Source organism: Vigna umbellata, chromosome 2 (genome assembly GCF_029865625.1).
Source record: "Vigna umbellata cultivar VRB3 chromosome 2, Vumbellata_1.0, whole genome shotgun sequence".
NCBI lineage: Eukaryota > Viridiplantae > Streptophyta > Magnoliopsida > Fabales > Fabaceae > Vigna > Vigna umbellata.
The window spans coordinates 5,590,379-5,607,575 of NC_142166.1; the positions used below are offsets into that span (position 1 = coordinate 5,590,379).

General features: G+C 35.4%; 2 protein-coding genes across 2 annotated transcripts; one reads left to right on the forward strand and one right to left on the reverse strand.

The window, feature by feature from the left end:
• The first annotated feature begins 762 nt into the window (after positions 1-762).
• On the forward strand, positions 763-2,684 carry NMT1 (myristoyl-CoA:protein N-myristoyltransferase). The gene is made up of 2 exons (XM_047315071.2): positions 763-974; positions 1,192-2,684. The coding sequence occupies exon 2, from the start codon at positions 1,224-1,226 to the stop codon at positions 2,523-2,525; it is 1,302 nt and encodes a 433-aa protein (XP_047171027.1). The 5' UTR covers positions 763-974; positions 1,192-1,223; the 3' UTR covers positions 2,526-2,684.
• A 3,044-nt stretch (positions 2,685-5,728) lies between these two features.
• On the reverse strand, positions 5,729-17,197 carry LOC124839296 (DNA-directed RNA polymerase II subunit RPB2-like). Its single transcript, XM_088105867.1, is given in 26 exon segments — positions 5,729-6,261; positions 6,263-6,366; positions 6,453-6,874; positions 7,091-7,394; positions 7,626-7,769; positions 7,849-7,902; positions 8,011-8,080; positions 8,167-8,282; positions 8,361-8,456; positions 8,563-8,640; positions 8,718-8,843; positions 8,962-9,066; positions 9,141-9,296; positions 9,974-10,090; positions 10,182-10,289; positions 10,385-10,461; positions 10,661-10,733; positions 10,830-10,967; positions 11,048-11,092; positions 11,182-11,302; positions 11,383-11,469; positions 11,559-11,623; positions 14,486-14,683; positions 14,778-15,068; positions 15,171-15,392; positions 16,775-17,197. Coding segments are annotated over 26 exon segments (3,606 nt in total). The 5' UTR covers positions 17,036-17,197; the 3' UTR covers positions 5,729-6,233.

The following is a 17,197-nucleotide window of genomic DNA, read 5'->3' on the forward strand; positions in this document are numbered from 1 at the left end:
TAATCAATAAATAAATATTATAAATTGCTTATGAAATTAAAAGATCATTATAATTACTTTTGAGCTATCATTATGAATTTATGAGCTATAAATAATTAAATTATAAATATAATTAAGGAGTGTATATTTCTTCATAACATCATTATATAATTATATCTCTGAAAATTATTTAAAAATTCATTTATAGTAATAATAATTTCATTTTGTTCAACAATTTGGTTTAAGTATCAAGAGTCGAAATATAAACCTTATCATAAATTTTAAGTATGATTTGTTTTATATTGACTTATAGATTATTAGTCATGTTACTTTACAATCTCTAAGTAATTGTAATTGTTATAGATTAACAAATAAAATTAATTTTCAATTGGAAGTCATCTTATAGTGAAAATATTCTAAAAATTATATTACCTGTCTAGAATATATATATATATATATATATATATATATATATATGCATGTATATAAACCTATTATTTAATTAAAAGTAACATATTGTGTGTGAAATAAAATACTTTCAAAATTCTTTTTCAAACACACCATAAAAAAATACGTTAAAAATTGTGTACTGGATAAAAAAAATTCTAAATATTTTTATAAAGTTTGGAAAAGCGTGAGATGTGGAATTAAATGTGTAATAGAAAAATAAATGAAAGTTTGTTTTTATATTTATTTACCATAACAGAATTGAAAAACAAAAATGTAATATAGAATTAGGTAAGTTAATTATCGTTAATTATCGTTAACATAACCCAAAGAATGAATCTTTGGTTAACCCGTCGCATGGGATAAAAACAGTGGTTCCGTACCTTCGTCTTCCCCAATGCTTCTTTCAGCACGCATCTTGGTGACCCCTCTCTTCAGAAACCACATCACATAGATACTTTCGCTATCGAACCAAGTAACCCTGATTCCTATCCTTCTTCGCCACTCTTTCTCACCTTCGATCTAAATCATCGTTTTCATCCCACATCGTGAGTTTATCTTAATTTCGTTCACTCTCTAATTTGTGCTTCTTTTCTCAATCTTCGTGTTTTGATTTTAATTCCGCACCAATTGCCTTATAATTTTGTTTCGGTTTCCACCGGATCAAGGTTCTATTGTTTCAGTGTTTGAATCTCCGTTTCAATTAATTTCGTTTTCACTGCCAGGGGTTGTGTTTTTATTTTGTTTTATTTTATATTTCTGCAGAGTTGGGATTTTGGGATTTTTTGATAATTGATATGGGTGATAGCAGTGTCCCATCTGGGTCTCCAAATGCAAAACCAGATCTTGTTCATGGAGACTCAGCGGTTTCCAACAACGCCTCGTTGGAAACCATTGTGCAAAGTTTCCAAGACTCAATGACTCTTGGTAAGAGGCATAAGTTCTGGGAAACACAACCTGTTGGACAGTACAAGGATGTTGGGGACGCAAGTTTGACTGAAGGCCCCATTGAGCCCCCGACACCTTTGTCTGAGGTTAAGCAGGAGCCTTATAACCTTCCTAGTGCTTATGAGTGGACCACATGTGACATGGACTCTTCGGAAACCTGTGATGAGGTTTATGTTCTGCTGAAGAATAACTATGTTGAGGATGATGAAAACATGTTCAGGTTCAACTATTCCAAGGAGTTTCTCAGGTGGGCGTTGCGCGTTCCGGGGTATTACCGGAGTTGGCACATTGGTGTGCGTGCCAAGACCTCGAAGAAGTTGGTTGCTTTCATCAGTGGCGTACCAGCAAGGATCAGAGTTAATGAGGATGTTGTGAAGATGGCTGAGATCAATTTCTTGTGTGTTCATAAGAAGCTCAGGTCGAAGAGGCTTGCGCCTGTTATGATCAAGGAGGTGACTAGGAGGGTTCATCTGGAAAATATTTGGCAGGCGGCTTATACAGCTGGGGTTGTGCTTCCAACACCAATCACGACTTGTCAGTATTGGCACCGATCATTGAATCCGAAGAAGCTGATTGATGTTGGGTTTTCAAGGCTTGGTGCTAGGATGACGATGAGTCGCACAATAAAACTTTACAAATTGCCAGATTCTCCTGTTACCCCTGGATTCAGGAAAATGGAGCTTCGGGATGTCCCGGCTGTTACTCGGCTACTTAGAAATTACTTGAGCCAGTTTGTTGTTGCACCTGATTTTGATGAAAATGATGTTGAGCACTGGCTACTTCCCAATGAGAATGTGGTGGATAGTTTCTTGGTGGAGAGTCCGGGGAATCATGAGATCACTGACTTCTGCAGCTTCTATACACTCCCCTCTTCGATCCTTGGAAATCAAAATTACTCAACTTTGAAAGCTGCTTATTCTTATTATAATGTCTCCACCAAAACCCCATTGACTCAGTTGATGAATGATGTGCTAATTGTAGCAAAGCAAAAGGATTTTGATGTTTTCAATGCCTTGGATGTGATGCACAATGAGAGTTTCCTCAAAGAGCTCAAGTTTGGACCGGGAGATGGACAGCTTCACTACTACTTGTACAATTATAGGATTCGTAATGCCTTGAAACCATCTGGACTCGGGCTTGTGCTTTTGTAGTTTTTATATTATTCAGTTTTGGTGTTGCTAGGTGATTGGCAAAACCATTCATTTGTTTTGTTTTATTAGCTGCTTGTTTCAACATTATTTCTTGTTCCTTTCAAATACTGGCAATTAACATATTAGGTTGCAGGGTATGTGAGAGCCCATCTTTTGGCAGACTTTCGGCTAATATGCTTACATTGCAAAATTCTGAAGTTGTTGTTGCCTGGTGCTTCTTAGATTTCCTTTTTGCTTTATTTTCTTCTCGACTTTTTCATGCATGATTGCATGTATGAGTAGTTCACAATCCTTACAAAATTAATCGTGTCAAGCTTTTGTTGCTGTTTGGTTGCATATGCTCTGCTGCACTGCTGCAGATGAGTTTGTTTGGCTGGGTGCATTTGCTCATATAATCTCCTATTTTATCAATTTTAAGTTTAAAAGCTTTGGGTGTCTACGTAAGTAGGATTTTGTAGTGATCAATTGAATGTTATAACATGGGATATATCATCATCTACTCTTGTTTTATATAGACTTCATCAGGGAATGGTTAAGTAGCTATCTATGCAATAGATGGTTTAATATTTTTATACGAATACGAGCCTAACACTACCTGGCCAGCAGGGTAAGCTTTTTCTGACCTTGGTTTGAACTTTGAGGATTCCCCCTCACTTTGTTCTCACTTTTATTATTTATAAAGATGTATGTTGGGGAAAAAAATATACTTTTTGAGCTTACTCATCAATCTTTGCACGAACGAAACTCGTGAAAATAAGAGGAAGCCATAAGTTGGGTGTTAGCTTTGCAGCTAACCACCGCCATTGAATCCATCCCTGTGCAGCTGCCATGGACTTGACGTTGGGACCGGATTCCTATTTCAGTTCCCATGATCAGGTAAGAGCTGAAGCCAATTGTCAAGAAGATAATATGTATATTATGCCTTGGTTTTTTACGTATTCTTTTGTTTCCTTTATTCTTATTTTTGGCTTGTGTCCCGGGTTTAGTTTGTGACCTACATGTTTCTGTTTGAATCTCAAAGTACTGATGTTAAAAAAAGGGAAAAAGAAACTTCAGTGTTGGTGGATAAAATACAGAGGGAACTATTTGTGCTATTGTAGTTTGATACTATTCAGTTATGGTTTTACTGTGTATTTGGCAAAACCATTCATTTGTTCAGTTTTATTAGCTGGTTTGGTTGTTCAACATACAAATATTGCAATTAGCATACCAGGTTTGTGAGTGTGTAAACCCATCTTAAGGCAAGTAGCCTAGCCTGGATTTCCTTCTCAAGTTCTTAGTTGTTCACAATTTTAGAGAAGAAAAAACATGACATTATTTGTAGTGTTTAATTTTGCATGTAATTTAATTACTTGTCAAGAGATTGATGGAAAAGTGAAAGCTAACTAAAACGTGTTTAATGACTTGTAATCTTAAGTTTCAATATTTTGTTTACTTTAATACTAACTAAATTTGGTTTTGAAAACCATTTTTCTTTTGAAAGTTTTTTTGTAATTTTCAAATAAATTATAGTAACGATTTTTCTGTTATTTTGTAAAACATTTTTGTCGTCGCTATCAACAATCAAACTTCTTTCGGTAGATTTGAAACTGAGAAAGGTAAACCAAAATAACTTCACGTATTTGCACTCATCCTTTTGATCTTTCATCTTCCTGCTTCATGGTGGCCTCTTCTTTGCATATTTTCAATGTCATTCAAATGCTTTGTCTATTTATTTATAAGGTAAGGATGCAGCTGCGGTTAATTTGATGGCTAAAAAACTAATCTATTCTACAAACATTAATAGGCTTAAGCATGTTTTCCGTAACAATTACCTTTTAAAAACAAATAAGTTACTTCGAATGAATTCGTGTAAAAAAGTATGCTTAAATTTTTCAATTTTACCTTTTATATGATAATTTTTGTTGAAATGTAATAATATACTGCATAAATCATAATTCATTATACGAACCATTATTTAAAACCATATACAAGTTTTTTTTCTGTTATAGATTGAATACAGAAGTAAAATAAAACTAAATTAACTTTTTCTCCAGAAAAAGAAAAAGTTATCAAATCTTTAATTATGTCCAGGACAAATTATAACTCATACCTTTTGCAAATTATATTTCTAGTTTTCATGTTTTATATATTTAGTTTCTTATATTTTTTGGTTTCTAATAAATTATAATTAAATAATACAAAATGTGTTAAAAATATGAAATCATGAATGTAAAACAATTCTGTAGCATAATAGGAAAAAATATATGGATGAAAGAAATTTCTGTCTGCTTTAATCATGGTTTAAATAGTAAACGAAGGTCTAATTGCTACAAGTACAAAATAAAAGCATTTTTGTCAAACAAGTCCAATTTATTTCATTGCATGGGAAGTGCTAAAAATGAAGATATATATATATATATATATATATATATATATATATATATATATTTATTTTTTATTCTTTTTTTAAAAACAAAAATTTAGTTTCTAATAACCATTTTATTAAATGAATATAAACATGCTTCATATTATTACTCAAACTTCTAGATAAGAGATTGGAAGGAAGCCGCGAAAGTAAAAATTTCTCTTTTTTTCTATGTACATAATATGTAATAAGTTTAAGATTTTTACATAAACTTAAAGTCAAAAGAAAATTAAAAGAAAATTAAAAGAAAGTTATGTTTAATGATTGTGAAATTATTCAATTTTATTTTTATCAAAATTAGCTGACAAATAATATGGTAAAATCAATAAATAGAGACTGATAGTTTTTCAAAGTGGATAAAATAAACATTATTTCTGAAGATTTTGTTAATAATAAGTTAAGAAGATCCTTTTGAAAAAGTCAATTACAGGTGAAGAAATAAAAAATAAAAATAATGTCTTTTGATGAATTATGATATGAAGAGAGAGATAGCAAAAGAAGTTGTGGAGAACTATTTAAAAACATGTATTTTTGAAAGTTGTAAAGTTAGTAATTATGGATATAACAGCTTGATACAAATTACAATCGATGACTTCCCTTTTTCATGTACATGATACCAAGGAACGATTGAAAAGATATAGAAACCGATTTTGCTTTGGTATGTAAGCAATTATCCCAATTAGCATCACCATAGGCTGTGAAGTATAAGGAGGAAGAGGCAGAAGACAAAACTCCTTGGCCATTCAACATACTGCATTGTTAAACAAATTAGCTCATTTCTTTAAATTGTACAATAATTGAACTTAAAAACTGCTATACAACTAAATTTAAATCATCTGCTAACTTCTTTTATACAACTTTTAACAGTAAACCATAAAGGGATTGCCAAAATTGGGGTTGGAATAAATGGTTGACTGGACACAAGACACTTGTACAGTTCTACCCAGTCTAAGTTTATAACAGAAACGTCCGCTAACTTTGCTTTTCTCTTAATACTAACCCATCTATGCTGTAGTGAATAAGAAGAAAGCTCAAGGATTCTAAATATTCTTCACTTGTATATACACTGCTTGGTAATATTAATCGCTAAGAATGAGCACCCTTGAATAGAGAAACAGTAAAAGCAAATGCAAAAGGGTAGCACCAACCTGCTAGGCAAAGGGAAACATCAATCAGGAATGTAACAAAACTATTCGCTAGTGACTTTGCCAACACTTTCGAAAGGTCCCTGTAATTTAGATACCGTGTATATCCCAAGTTCTGGAGAGCTTGAGGCGAGAATATAAGAACAGTGGCTTTAGTCAAAGATGTTTATCAGGCTCCCTTCTTTTGGTCCTTCATTTTAGATTTGACGTCTTTTGTAAGCATTCTTGGAGCTATAGCCATAGCCATTAACTCTTGGAAGAGGAGTTTACAAGCATACGGAATGAAAACCTACACGGACAATCAAAGGAAAAAAAAAAATCAGCACAAGGAAAAGTTTAGACATCGACTACCAGAAAAGATAAACTATCATTCACCTGAACAATGTCAGTTTTGTTTTTGCACCCCCTGCACTCAAAGGAATTCTTCTTGAGATTTGCAATAGCTATCAACCCACATTGCTCACATACATGAACCCTATATGCATCACTTTGATCAAACAACCTTTCCTTCAGGAAGTGAGCAGCTCCGTGAGCTATCATGCAATCTCGTTCCATCTCTCCAAATCGAAGACCTCCATCTCGTGACCGTCCCTCTGCAGGTTGCCTTGTGAGGATCTGCACAGGACCCCGACCACGAGAATGGATCTTGTCGTCAACCATGTGCTTCAGTCTTTGATAATATGTAGGACCAAGGAAAATCATTGCGCTGAGACGTCTACCTGTATGACCATTGTACATAGTCTCGAAACCACGCATTTGATACCCACATTTGTGTAGAGCTTTGCTGATATTGTCCACTTGGATAACATATAAAAGATAGAATTTTAAACATATACAACATATATATTCAATGTACTGAGATAAACACGCGAAAAAAGAATTTTATCGACAGGTGATGTTGAAAAATCATTGACAGAAGACTTTTATAAAAAGATATAATTTACCCTGCACAACAGACACCTGGCTTTTGGTCTACATTGTTAGGTTTAGGGTATTAGATGGAAGAATGCTACTTACAGTAACATCTGTAAAAGGAGTAGCATCTCCTTCTTTTCCCATGTGAGCTGCCACCTTCCCCATGATACACTCGATAAGCTGACCAATTGTCATTCGAGAAGGAATGGCATGTGGATTGACAATAATATCAGGGGTGATGCCTTCCACAGTCCAGGGCATGTCTTCTTGCGTATAAGTCATACCAACAGTACCCTTCTGACCATGTCTACTACTGAATTTGTCACCAATCTGTGGTATACGAACCGATCTCACTCGTACTTTCACAAATCTCAATCCATCAGCATTTGTTGTCAGCAAAACCTACAAAACCAAAAGAAAAATTATAATCCAGTAATTAAAGTAACGACAAGAATTAAGGATTCTGGAATACATTGATATGCTCTTACTTCCCATGTGGACATTTTATTTTTGTCAAGCAACTCCTTTTTTAATAATTAAAATTTAAAACCTCTTATTCACTAAGCATTCACAACAACATAGACTCAAACTCAACATGTAAAATGTTGAAGTAAATGAATATGATAAACTTACTTGATCAACAATTCCAGTTTCACTGTGACGTAAGCTTATGCTGTGATCACGCCTAGTGTATCGTAAAGCTTGTCCCTGTGCCTCCTCTTGAGATATTGGGGTGGTCTTTCCAATAATAACATCCTCTCCAGATACTCTTGTGCCCTATTTAATTATAATAAATTGGTCTTTGTAAAGTTTGTCAGGAACAGACAACAAAATGTATAAATACAGATATGCTTACTGGTGGTGCAAGACCATCATCATCCAGCTTATCATAAGAACCGTGTCTCATTCCCTGCAAAATGAAACTCCCCAATAAACCACCAAAAAGAAACCAATATCTTTTCCCAAATAAAAATACAAAGCAAGAGTAGTAATTTGCCTCCAAAGCCAAAATTCTCACCATGGTGTTAGCTCTATCTGGACGGCCAAAATCTTCTTTGACTAGGGTTCCCATCTTCTTCTCTTCATCCCTATAAAAGTTAAAGAAAGCAGCAGTCATAAAAATCCCAAACATAGCAACTGAAAGGAGAAAATATCCAATTATGGGCATTCGTACCTATATGAACGGAAAAACAGAGACCGAAAGAACCCTCGGTCTATTGACGATTGGTTCATGATCACAGAATCTTCTTGATTGTAACCAGAATAACAGGAAATGGCCACGATGGCATTCTAAGACACACGGGGTAAATGTATTAGAATGTTTAAATTATCAGCAAAATGACATAAAGAAAGGATGCATGATGTTACAATTCCAGCTGGGAGTTGACGGAAATGAAGATGCTCCATGGCTCTTGTAGTGACCAATGGCTTTTGTGGATAATATAAAACATAGGCCAAGGTGTCCTAAGTAATGGAGCAAAAACACGGAGTAAAATCCAGAGTTAACTAAAATAAAATACACGTACAGAAAAACAGGCATTGATTAATCACAAGAAAGAACAGACGGTACCATCCGAAACTGGTAGTTGGTAACATATATTCCCATTGCTTGCTTTCCCATTGCAGACTGATACGTATTACGTGGGGACTGATTGCACCAATCAAAGATAAGTGAGATGGATAATGTGAATCAGAATGAATACACACACAAAAATACATATTTACCTGATTGTGATCAGGAAATGGTATGATGGACGCACATACACCCAAAATCAGTGATGGGTGGATTTCACAATGAGTATACGTATCAGAATATGCTTCTTCTGGATTGATCCTAGCTTGTACAAGATCCTGTAACATTTATTCAATAATTATTTTGTGTTGCTTTATAGCCTCTTTATCTGCATTAAGGAACCTACATATTCCATAAAGGGTATACTTTTTTCAAATCCAGAATTATAATACTAACATTAATTGTCATGGAAATCATTGTAGTCTCTTCTTCTTCCGTGTCAATATATTCTATAAAGCCCTTGGACACTAGATCATGCCATCCACCCTCTTCAGGGGATTCCTGAAGAAATTGAATAATGAGTTAAGCAATTACTGAAACAATGTCAACTCCAACTAAAGTTAATGCTGGCTCACCCTTTGTTGTAAAGCATGGATATCCTTCTTCTTTATGAGAAGCCTTTGCTTATCCACAATGAATAAAGGACGACTGCAACGACCATAGTCTGTATATATACGCAACTCTTTAAGACGGATATCTCTGACAACCCCAACTTCAGTGTTAACATCAACCTGAACCATGAGAACCATCAGCATCATACCGCAACTAAAACATCTAAGCAACTTTAATCAATCAAATCCCTAAAGAATGTAAATAATGGTTATTCAGATGGCTCTATCATGAAGTTATCAGTAAATCAACAATTTGAAAGACGCATACTATGGCCTCCTCTAAAAATAATGTCAAAACTAAGCTGCTCATTCTGTATTTTAGGAAGTTTTATATTTTATCCTTGCTGTAATTTTATTCTTTATTGCAGCCATCTCTTTGCTCTTAATAATAGGTTTATGTATTTAGAAGCAATCCCACAATCACAGAGATTTGTCTCCTTAGAATTAGCCCCCATGTTTTCTAAAATAACCAGCAGACTCGTGTATTTATAGGTCCAATGACCTCATAATTGATACAATAAAGGAGAATATAAATGTGAGAAATAATATAATGAATATTCGTGTAAACACATGTATAATTTCATAAGTAACATCACATCTGGCTAGTCATAGGATCAAATAGTCAGGCCCATAATATTAAAACTGGAAAATAATGCCACCATTATCATATTGTACCTACCTACTATTACAATGTCTCGCTACAATTTTTTAAGCTGGGGAATTGCTATCTGCCGACAGATTCAATCAAACAAAATAAATAAGCAGTCCAAACGAATCAAAAGTGAAATGGTAGTTACCCGTCGTCTCAGCTTTCTTAATGTTCTCACCAACATATCAGGATCACGATGGATACCCATCCAGCAACCGTTTACAAAAATTTTTGTTGCTTGGGGAATCACTGCAGGAGAAATTTCCTGTGCGTATGGAGAACAAACAAATTTAAGCATAGAAATCATACGGACTAGATAGAGAAACAAAGCAACTTTACGCAGGAAGGCCATCAACCTCAAAATTCTCTGTGCCCCATTCTTCCAAAAACTCTAGAATAGGATATGCAGCTGAACCAACTGTTATGTAGACCATCAATGCCAGGTTCTTCACCAGTCCACATGCCTATATAATAGCCCAATCACACTCATAAATACCAGAGAGAAAGATGAGTTCCAACAAGTAATATATGAAGTATGCTTAGAAAGCAAAATACACACTTGTCCTTCGGGTGTTTCTGCTGGACACATCATTCCCCATTGTGAATTATGCAATTGTCTTGGTTTGGCCAACTTCCCTGGAAGTAAAAATTACAGTATTAATTACAACTTAGATAAATCGGCAGTATTGAAATAGTGCATAATCTGAGTGAACTATAGAAATAACTGACAAAGCAATACCTATTGCATTTACAGTATTAATTTATGCAAGCAATGTACATGCGAAGAGGGAAAAAATGAAGGCTGGATCATGCTTGAATAACCAAGAAAGATTACCTTCACGCCCTATTGGGGAATTCAGTCTTCGCAAGTGCGATAAAGTGGATGCATAGGTTAAGCGGTTCAGCACCTGAAGCAGAAGATCAAAATGATCAGTCTTATTTCTTCTATAGTAGGTTAGAAAAACAAATTACTCGAATCATAATGCAATAATTTATATTCATACCTGTGAAACTCCAGCTCTAGTCCCTGCAGCATTTGCTTGCCCCCAATTACCAGTAGCAAGTGAGTATTTAAGGCCACTTGTGATGGTTTTTGCTTTGATAGCAAATTGCAGATTAACATCTTTCCCATTATCAACACACTACAACATTCATGAGGTACAAAGGTTTAGGCAATGCAAAATGAACACAGAATTAGGTGTAACTTGAAGTCTGAACAAACCTTCTGTACATACGCCCTGACATCTCTTGTTAGCTTTCTGAATAGCTGCCCCACAAGTTACAATGGTCAGGAATTGACTAATCAGAAAGTTACTACGTAAAAGAAAAATAAATTGGATAATATCAGAAACAAACCATTCTAAATAGGCCACCAAGTAAAGGACCGGCCAGATCCAGCCTCTTGTTTCCGTAATGATCCCTATCATCCTCAGCTCTCCGCCCAAGTGCACAGAGTAGTAACCGGTGAATGATATATCTGCAGGGCAATGACAGTATAATAAATACTCACCATGTAATCAAAATGAGAAAACAGTATATGAAAAAGAATCAACTTACCCAAAATAGTAAGCTTTCTTGGTCTCACAATATTCCCCAATGCCAACATGAGGAAGCATCTCCTTTTGAAGGATCTCCTTAGCATACCTGCAGATTATGATACAAGTGTAACCCTAACTTAATAAAGGATGCAGCAAAAATCACTGTGAAGTTTTAAAAAATCCAATTAAACTCACTTAATTCTCTTTTCCTTGGTTACACCAACAGTGGCTCCTCTTTTCCCAATGTAGTCAAGTGCAACCTGCAGTTGAGATAAATTTATATGAAATTAAATCAAATTACCTAATGGTATATACATGAAGTGTAAAATAGTGTATTTAATGCCACCATATTCCACTAATAATAGAAGTTTTAAATAATCTGAAATTAAAAAGAACTAACCATTACCATAATTCACTAATAATGCCAGATGTCAGTCATCTGAAATTAAAAATGAATAACCATCTCACTGCAAAATCAATTGACAGCATACAGAAAGAGTGTACAGTAAAAGAAAACATATTGCAATGCATAAAAGGAAAGAATTTGGGTAAACAACCACTTCAGCCCTTGAAAATATTGAAATATAAAAATAGTCCTTGAAAGTGTAATTTGTCTATCACTTTTCTTGTCATTAGAAAACATCTTACATGATACATTTAGTGACTTGATGTTTTCTCTACTTTTCAAGATGAAATTGAATATCAATTCAGCTTCAAAATTAAAAAATTTCGAATTGATAATGCAAGAATATTTGTCTTCCCGGTTTTAGTCTTTTCTACACTCAAGGGATTCTTCATTAAACATCACATGCCCACACACCATAACAAAATATTGTTGTTGGCACAAAAGTCGTCACTTGGGGGAAACATTGCACTCTTCTTCACTTTAATGTTCCTTTCACTTCTAGGCTATGCTCTTCTTATTACATGTCATCTAATGAATCACGTCTTTCATTTGTTCTCAACAATCAAATTCCCCACTCCATCTTGAACCCTGAAAAGGAACTTCATTTTGTCCTCCATATCTTTGGGAGCACATGATTTGTCCATGATCTCACTCTGCTAAAAAATAAACTCTTACTTAAATCCATAAAATGTAGTTTTTCTGGTTACTCTCACCTCCAAAAATGTTATCAATGTTTTTCTCCTCAACTACAGTTGCTCTTATTCCCTTATTTCTTCAATAGTTTTAGATGCCACTTTGATAACAATAGTTGAAGATGCCACTTTGAAAATTCCTCTTATTCCCTTAACACCTAGAGTTGCTCTTATTCCACCTCCATTTCTCACACACCACTGATGGGACACTAGTACCAATGGAAGTGTCACCCATTGATCATCCAACATCATCTCATGTAACATCATCTCATGTTACACCTGAACCTCCCATTGCAATTCACAAAGGTATTCAGTCAACTCGTAATATTAACTCTTTATATGTGTTTGCTCTAAATTGTGACTTTTTATCTCCTTCCTAATTTTTTTATCTCTTCTTTCGACTTTTTCTATACTAATAAGTCCATAGGTGAAGTCATGGCTAACTGCAACTGGAAACAGACAAAGCTAGAAGAGCTGGCTGATTTGGATGCTATCAACACATGGGAGCTTGTTTCTTGCCTCCCAACAAGATCATTGTTGAGTGTTGCTTGGTCTAGAATGAAGATGACACCCAATGGTACAATTGATCACTACAAAGCTTGCTTAGTAGTGGCTAAGGATTATACTTTGATTTGTTTTGCTTGGATTTTGGGGATACTTTTTTCACATGTGGCCCAAATCACCTATGTCTGGTGTTTTCTTGCCATGGCCTCCATCCACAATTGGCCTCCTCACCAATTGGACATCAAAATTGTATTTATGCATGAAAAGCTACAAGAAGTGTGCATGGATCAGCCGCTCGACTTTACAATCTCCAACGATGCACATCTTGTTTGTAAGCTCGTCAATCACTCTACAGCTTGAAGCAATTTCTGTGTGCTTGGTTCATCTGACTCAGCTCAACCTTGCTTGAGTTTGCTATGAATCATTGTGATGTTGATCACTTGGTGTATTCACTTCATTCTTCGTTTAGCATGTGCATCTATCTTATTGTATATGTTGATGACATTGTCATCATTTGCAATGACTCTAATGGAATTCTCAACTCAAGGTCTCACCTTCACAATAGTTTCAGACCAAGGACTTCAGTCAACTCAGTACATCCTTGGCACCAAAGTTGCACAATTCTCATCTAGCATTGTCACTTGCCAACGGAAGTATGACTTAGACATCTTGACCAAGACTGTGTTTGATTGTCGTCTCAACAATAGTCTTATGGATCCTTATTTGAAGCTTCTTCCGAGTTAGGTTGAGACATTGAAAGACCCTAGAATATATCATTGTCTAGTAGGAAAACTTAATTACCTCATTGGTACTTGACCAAACATGCAAGATTATATGGCTTTAGTAACTTCACCATTAGTTAAAATACAGAGGTACACAGATACTAGACTAATATATGACAATGAAGTTGTGATTCACATTGCATCAAACCCAATCTTCTATCAATGGACTAAACATAGAGAAATTGATCATCATCTCGTGAGAGAGAAAGTGCTCTGTGGAGAAATCATTACTAAACCCACTTGCAAACATGCTAACTAAATCCCTGAAAAGCTCTTGTATTGACCACATTTACAACAACAAGCTCATATGACATATATGGCCCAACTTTAACGGAGTATTTAAGATATGATTTGATCTTAGTAACTAGGGAAATGTATACAACTGATAATTAGGGACATTATCCATTATTAGTCATCATTAGGTTTCCCTATAACGTACTTTAAAAGATTAGAAATAAAGGATTCATTTGTGCCATTAAACACGCCATTTACAACAACAGAAAAACTCTAAGAGACTTTTTTTTTTAGTTTTAATATTTTTGGGAACCTAAGAAACATTAAATATACAATTCAAGAAAAAAAGACTGTTCTCCCGAACATGTGAAGAACAATTCAGAGACTGAAATGGGAAAGGAAGGCACTGTATAACGATCTCACTAAATTATTGTAAATTCTAGACTAGATAAGCAAGCACCACTGGGGCTGCAAGCAAATAATAATTAAAACTAGCGAACTCACCTGTTGATTTTGAATTACAAACGCTTCTTCCAGAGAAGGACGTAGCAACTCCATCATTTGAGTGTCCGAAAAGTCATAGCATATATGCTCTAATATATCTTTATCAGCAACAAACCCCAATGCTCGAAACACAATAATGATGGGAATTTCAGTTCGAATATAAGGAAGAGTGGCACGTATATATTGTCCTGAAGAACCCTGAAATGGTAAGATTCATAAACTCAGACGTTGCACAAAACACAACCAGGAAAAACAACTTCTCGAAAAGACTAAATTGCAAAATTAGCATTACCCCTTTGGAACTAGTCCGAGAAAGCATGCGCACAAACATAGTACTGGGTGGTCTGTTCTGTGACTCTGCCATGGACCGAACTTCAGCCACGTAGGCATACTTGTTTGGCTGCCTCTTCTTAAAGACATAGACATGGTTGGTGCTCATCTTCTCCTGAGCAATCAGAACTTTCTCACTCCCATTAATAACGAAATACCCACCTTGATCATATGGGCATTCCCCAAGCTCAGTCAAATCCTTCTCTGAATTCTGGTATAATGTGCAGTAACTAGACCGAAGCATTATAGGAACCTACCATTAAACAATAACAAAAATTAAAAAGAGTAATCTCTGAAAGGTCATTGAGCTTAATCATTGAATAACAAAATTAAAATTATCCAAATCAAGAGGCACCTTGCCAATGAAAACTTTGGTGAAATCCTGAGTCTCAGTGACCTCTTCACCATCATGCCCCTTCTTTATAACCCTCTTAGAGACATCAACATACAGAGGAGCTGAATACGTAAGATTCCTTAACCTAGCAGCCTTGGGAAACAAGGTGGCAGTTTCTCCATCAGACTCTGTCATCATAGGCTTACTCAAGTAAATCTGACCGAAACTGATTTTATAAATAGTCTGCAAAAAATCACATTTGAATTAACTCATCATTATTGTTAATCATCTTATCTCTATTTACAACTATGTATAATTATTTTAATAGGATATGGGCACAGGAAAAGTTATCTATATCCTTATAAATTGCATTCATCGTTTCTATTTTCAGCAAGGAAATTGCATTCATAAATAGTATTACCTTCGCATCTAATCACAAATGAACTTTGGAGATGCGTCTAAAATTTCAACCACAGTATCCTACATGGATACCTAAGAAAAGAATATGCTAGATATATAGGTCTCAGGATCAAAAACAACGATCATTAACATGGATAAAAGGCAGAAATATTTCCTGGTTTGTTCTGTCAGCATTCTAAACCTCATGAAACAATCTGAAAATTTCATATTCATGGCACCAATCCCTTTTACATTTCTTTTTTCTCCACTAACATAATGACTGAAATAGTTAACAAGTTTAGTAGGCAAATCATGTTTAGCATACAAAGAGACTTCAAAAAGCTTAGCAATTGATAACAGGTCTCTGATGAGAACGATCTTCTCTATAAGCAACACTAGTTAACTATCACAAGGTTGTCCCAACAAAAAGTAAGTACACTAATACTTCATTACGTGCTCACATAACCCAAATTGAGGTCTCAACCCTGAACCTATTTAAAAATGGGTGAAAGACAGCAAGAAAAAATTTCTACAGTAGTTAACCTAACTAATTTATGAATAAAAAATAATAGTCAATGAAAGAAAGCACTACTTGCTTAAGCTCCTATGGTAAAACTGTCATCTAAAACACGGTGAGATAGTATTTACACGGCAGCAAAGTGAACCAAGTACCCATTTTTCGGCATTCAACGTAACCTAATGATAATCACTCCAGTATTTGCGGAATCCACCCTTAAAAAACTAGTTGTTTATGGAAGAGAACCGAGCACACGTAGCAATCAAGGAGAGAGAAGCAGACACCTTCTAAACAATACACCAAACATCTCATACTACTCAATTCGAACAAATTCACTCTATAGTACCCATGTCTCTATCATAGTACCACCTATGTCGTCTCAACTCTAGGACATTTCATTTAGTAACACTTTACTCAACTTCCCAACTCCGTGACATTTTACTCAATTTATTCACTTAGTGTCACTGTACTCAATTTCTTCACTGAGTGACACTTCACTCAACCCTTCCACCCTGTGACACTTAAGTCAACTTCCTCATTGGTAAGAAACCTTTGTCGGCACTCCTTTCTGATACACCAACAACCAGTTCTGATACCAATAGATAAGCATCCGAGCACTTGGGAACCCACCTTAAAAGCTGGTGCCTGCACCTAACAAACATTGCATAATAAAACAAAAGGGGAAAAAAAGGAATATGAAGGAAAATACCTCTGCGAAATCGGATTGGTGACCAGGATTGTGCTGAGACTCAGGTCGAATTTCAATGTCAGCAGACTCATCGACGATTTCCTGCATGGTGTTTTGGATGAACTCGTCGAAGGAATCGAGCTGCTGACGAACGAGGCCTTTCTCTTCGAAGTACGCCGAGATAACGGCCCACGCGTCTTCCTGCGTGATCTCGTCCTCGTCCTCGTCCTCTTCGTCCTCCATCATTTGCTCCTCGTACTCCTGCTCCTCTTCCAAATCCATGCTACGCTAGTTTAAACTACTAAGTGTTTGTTGAATTTTACTTGCAGAACGAAAGTTCAACGTTAGAACGAAGAGTGAAACCCTAGCACTGTCGGAGAGGAGGGAAACCCGAGTTGAGGAATTTTTGTTCAGAAGGATGAAATTAAAAAAGAAAGAACTGTT

Coding starts and splice junctions, on each gene's coding strand:
- NMT1 (XM_047315071.2), top strand. CDS start 1,224: ATGGGTGATAGCAGTGTCCCATCTGGGTCTCCAAATGCAAAACCAGAT.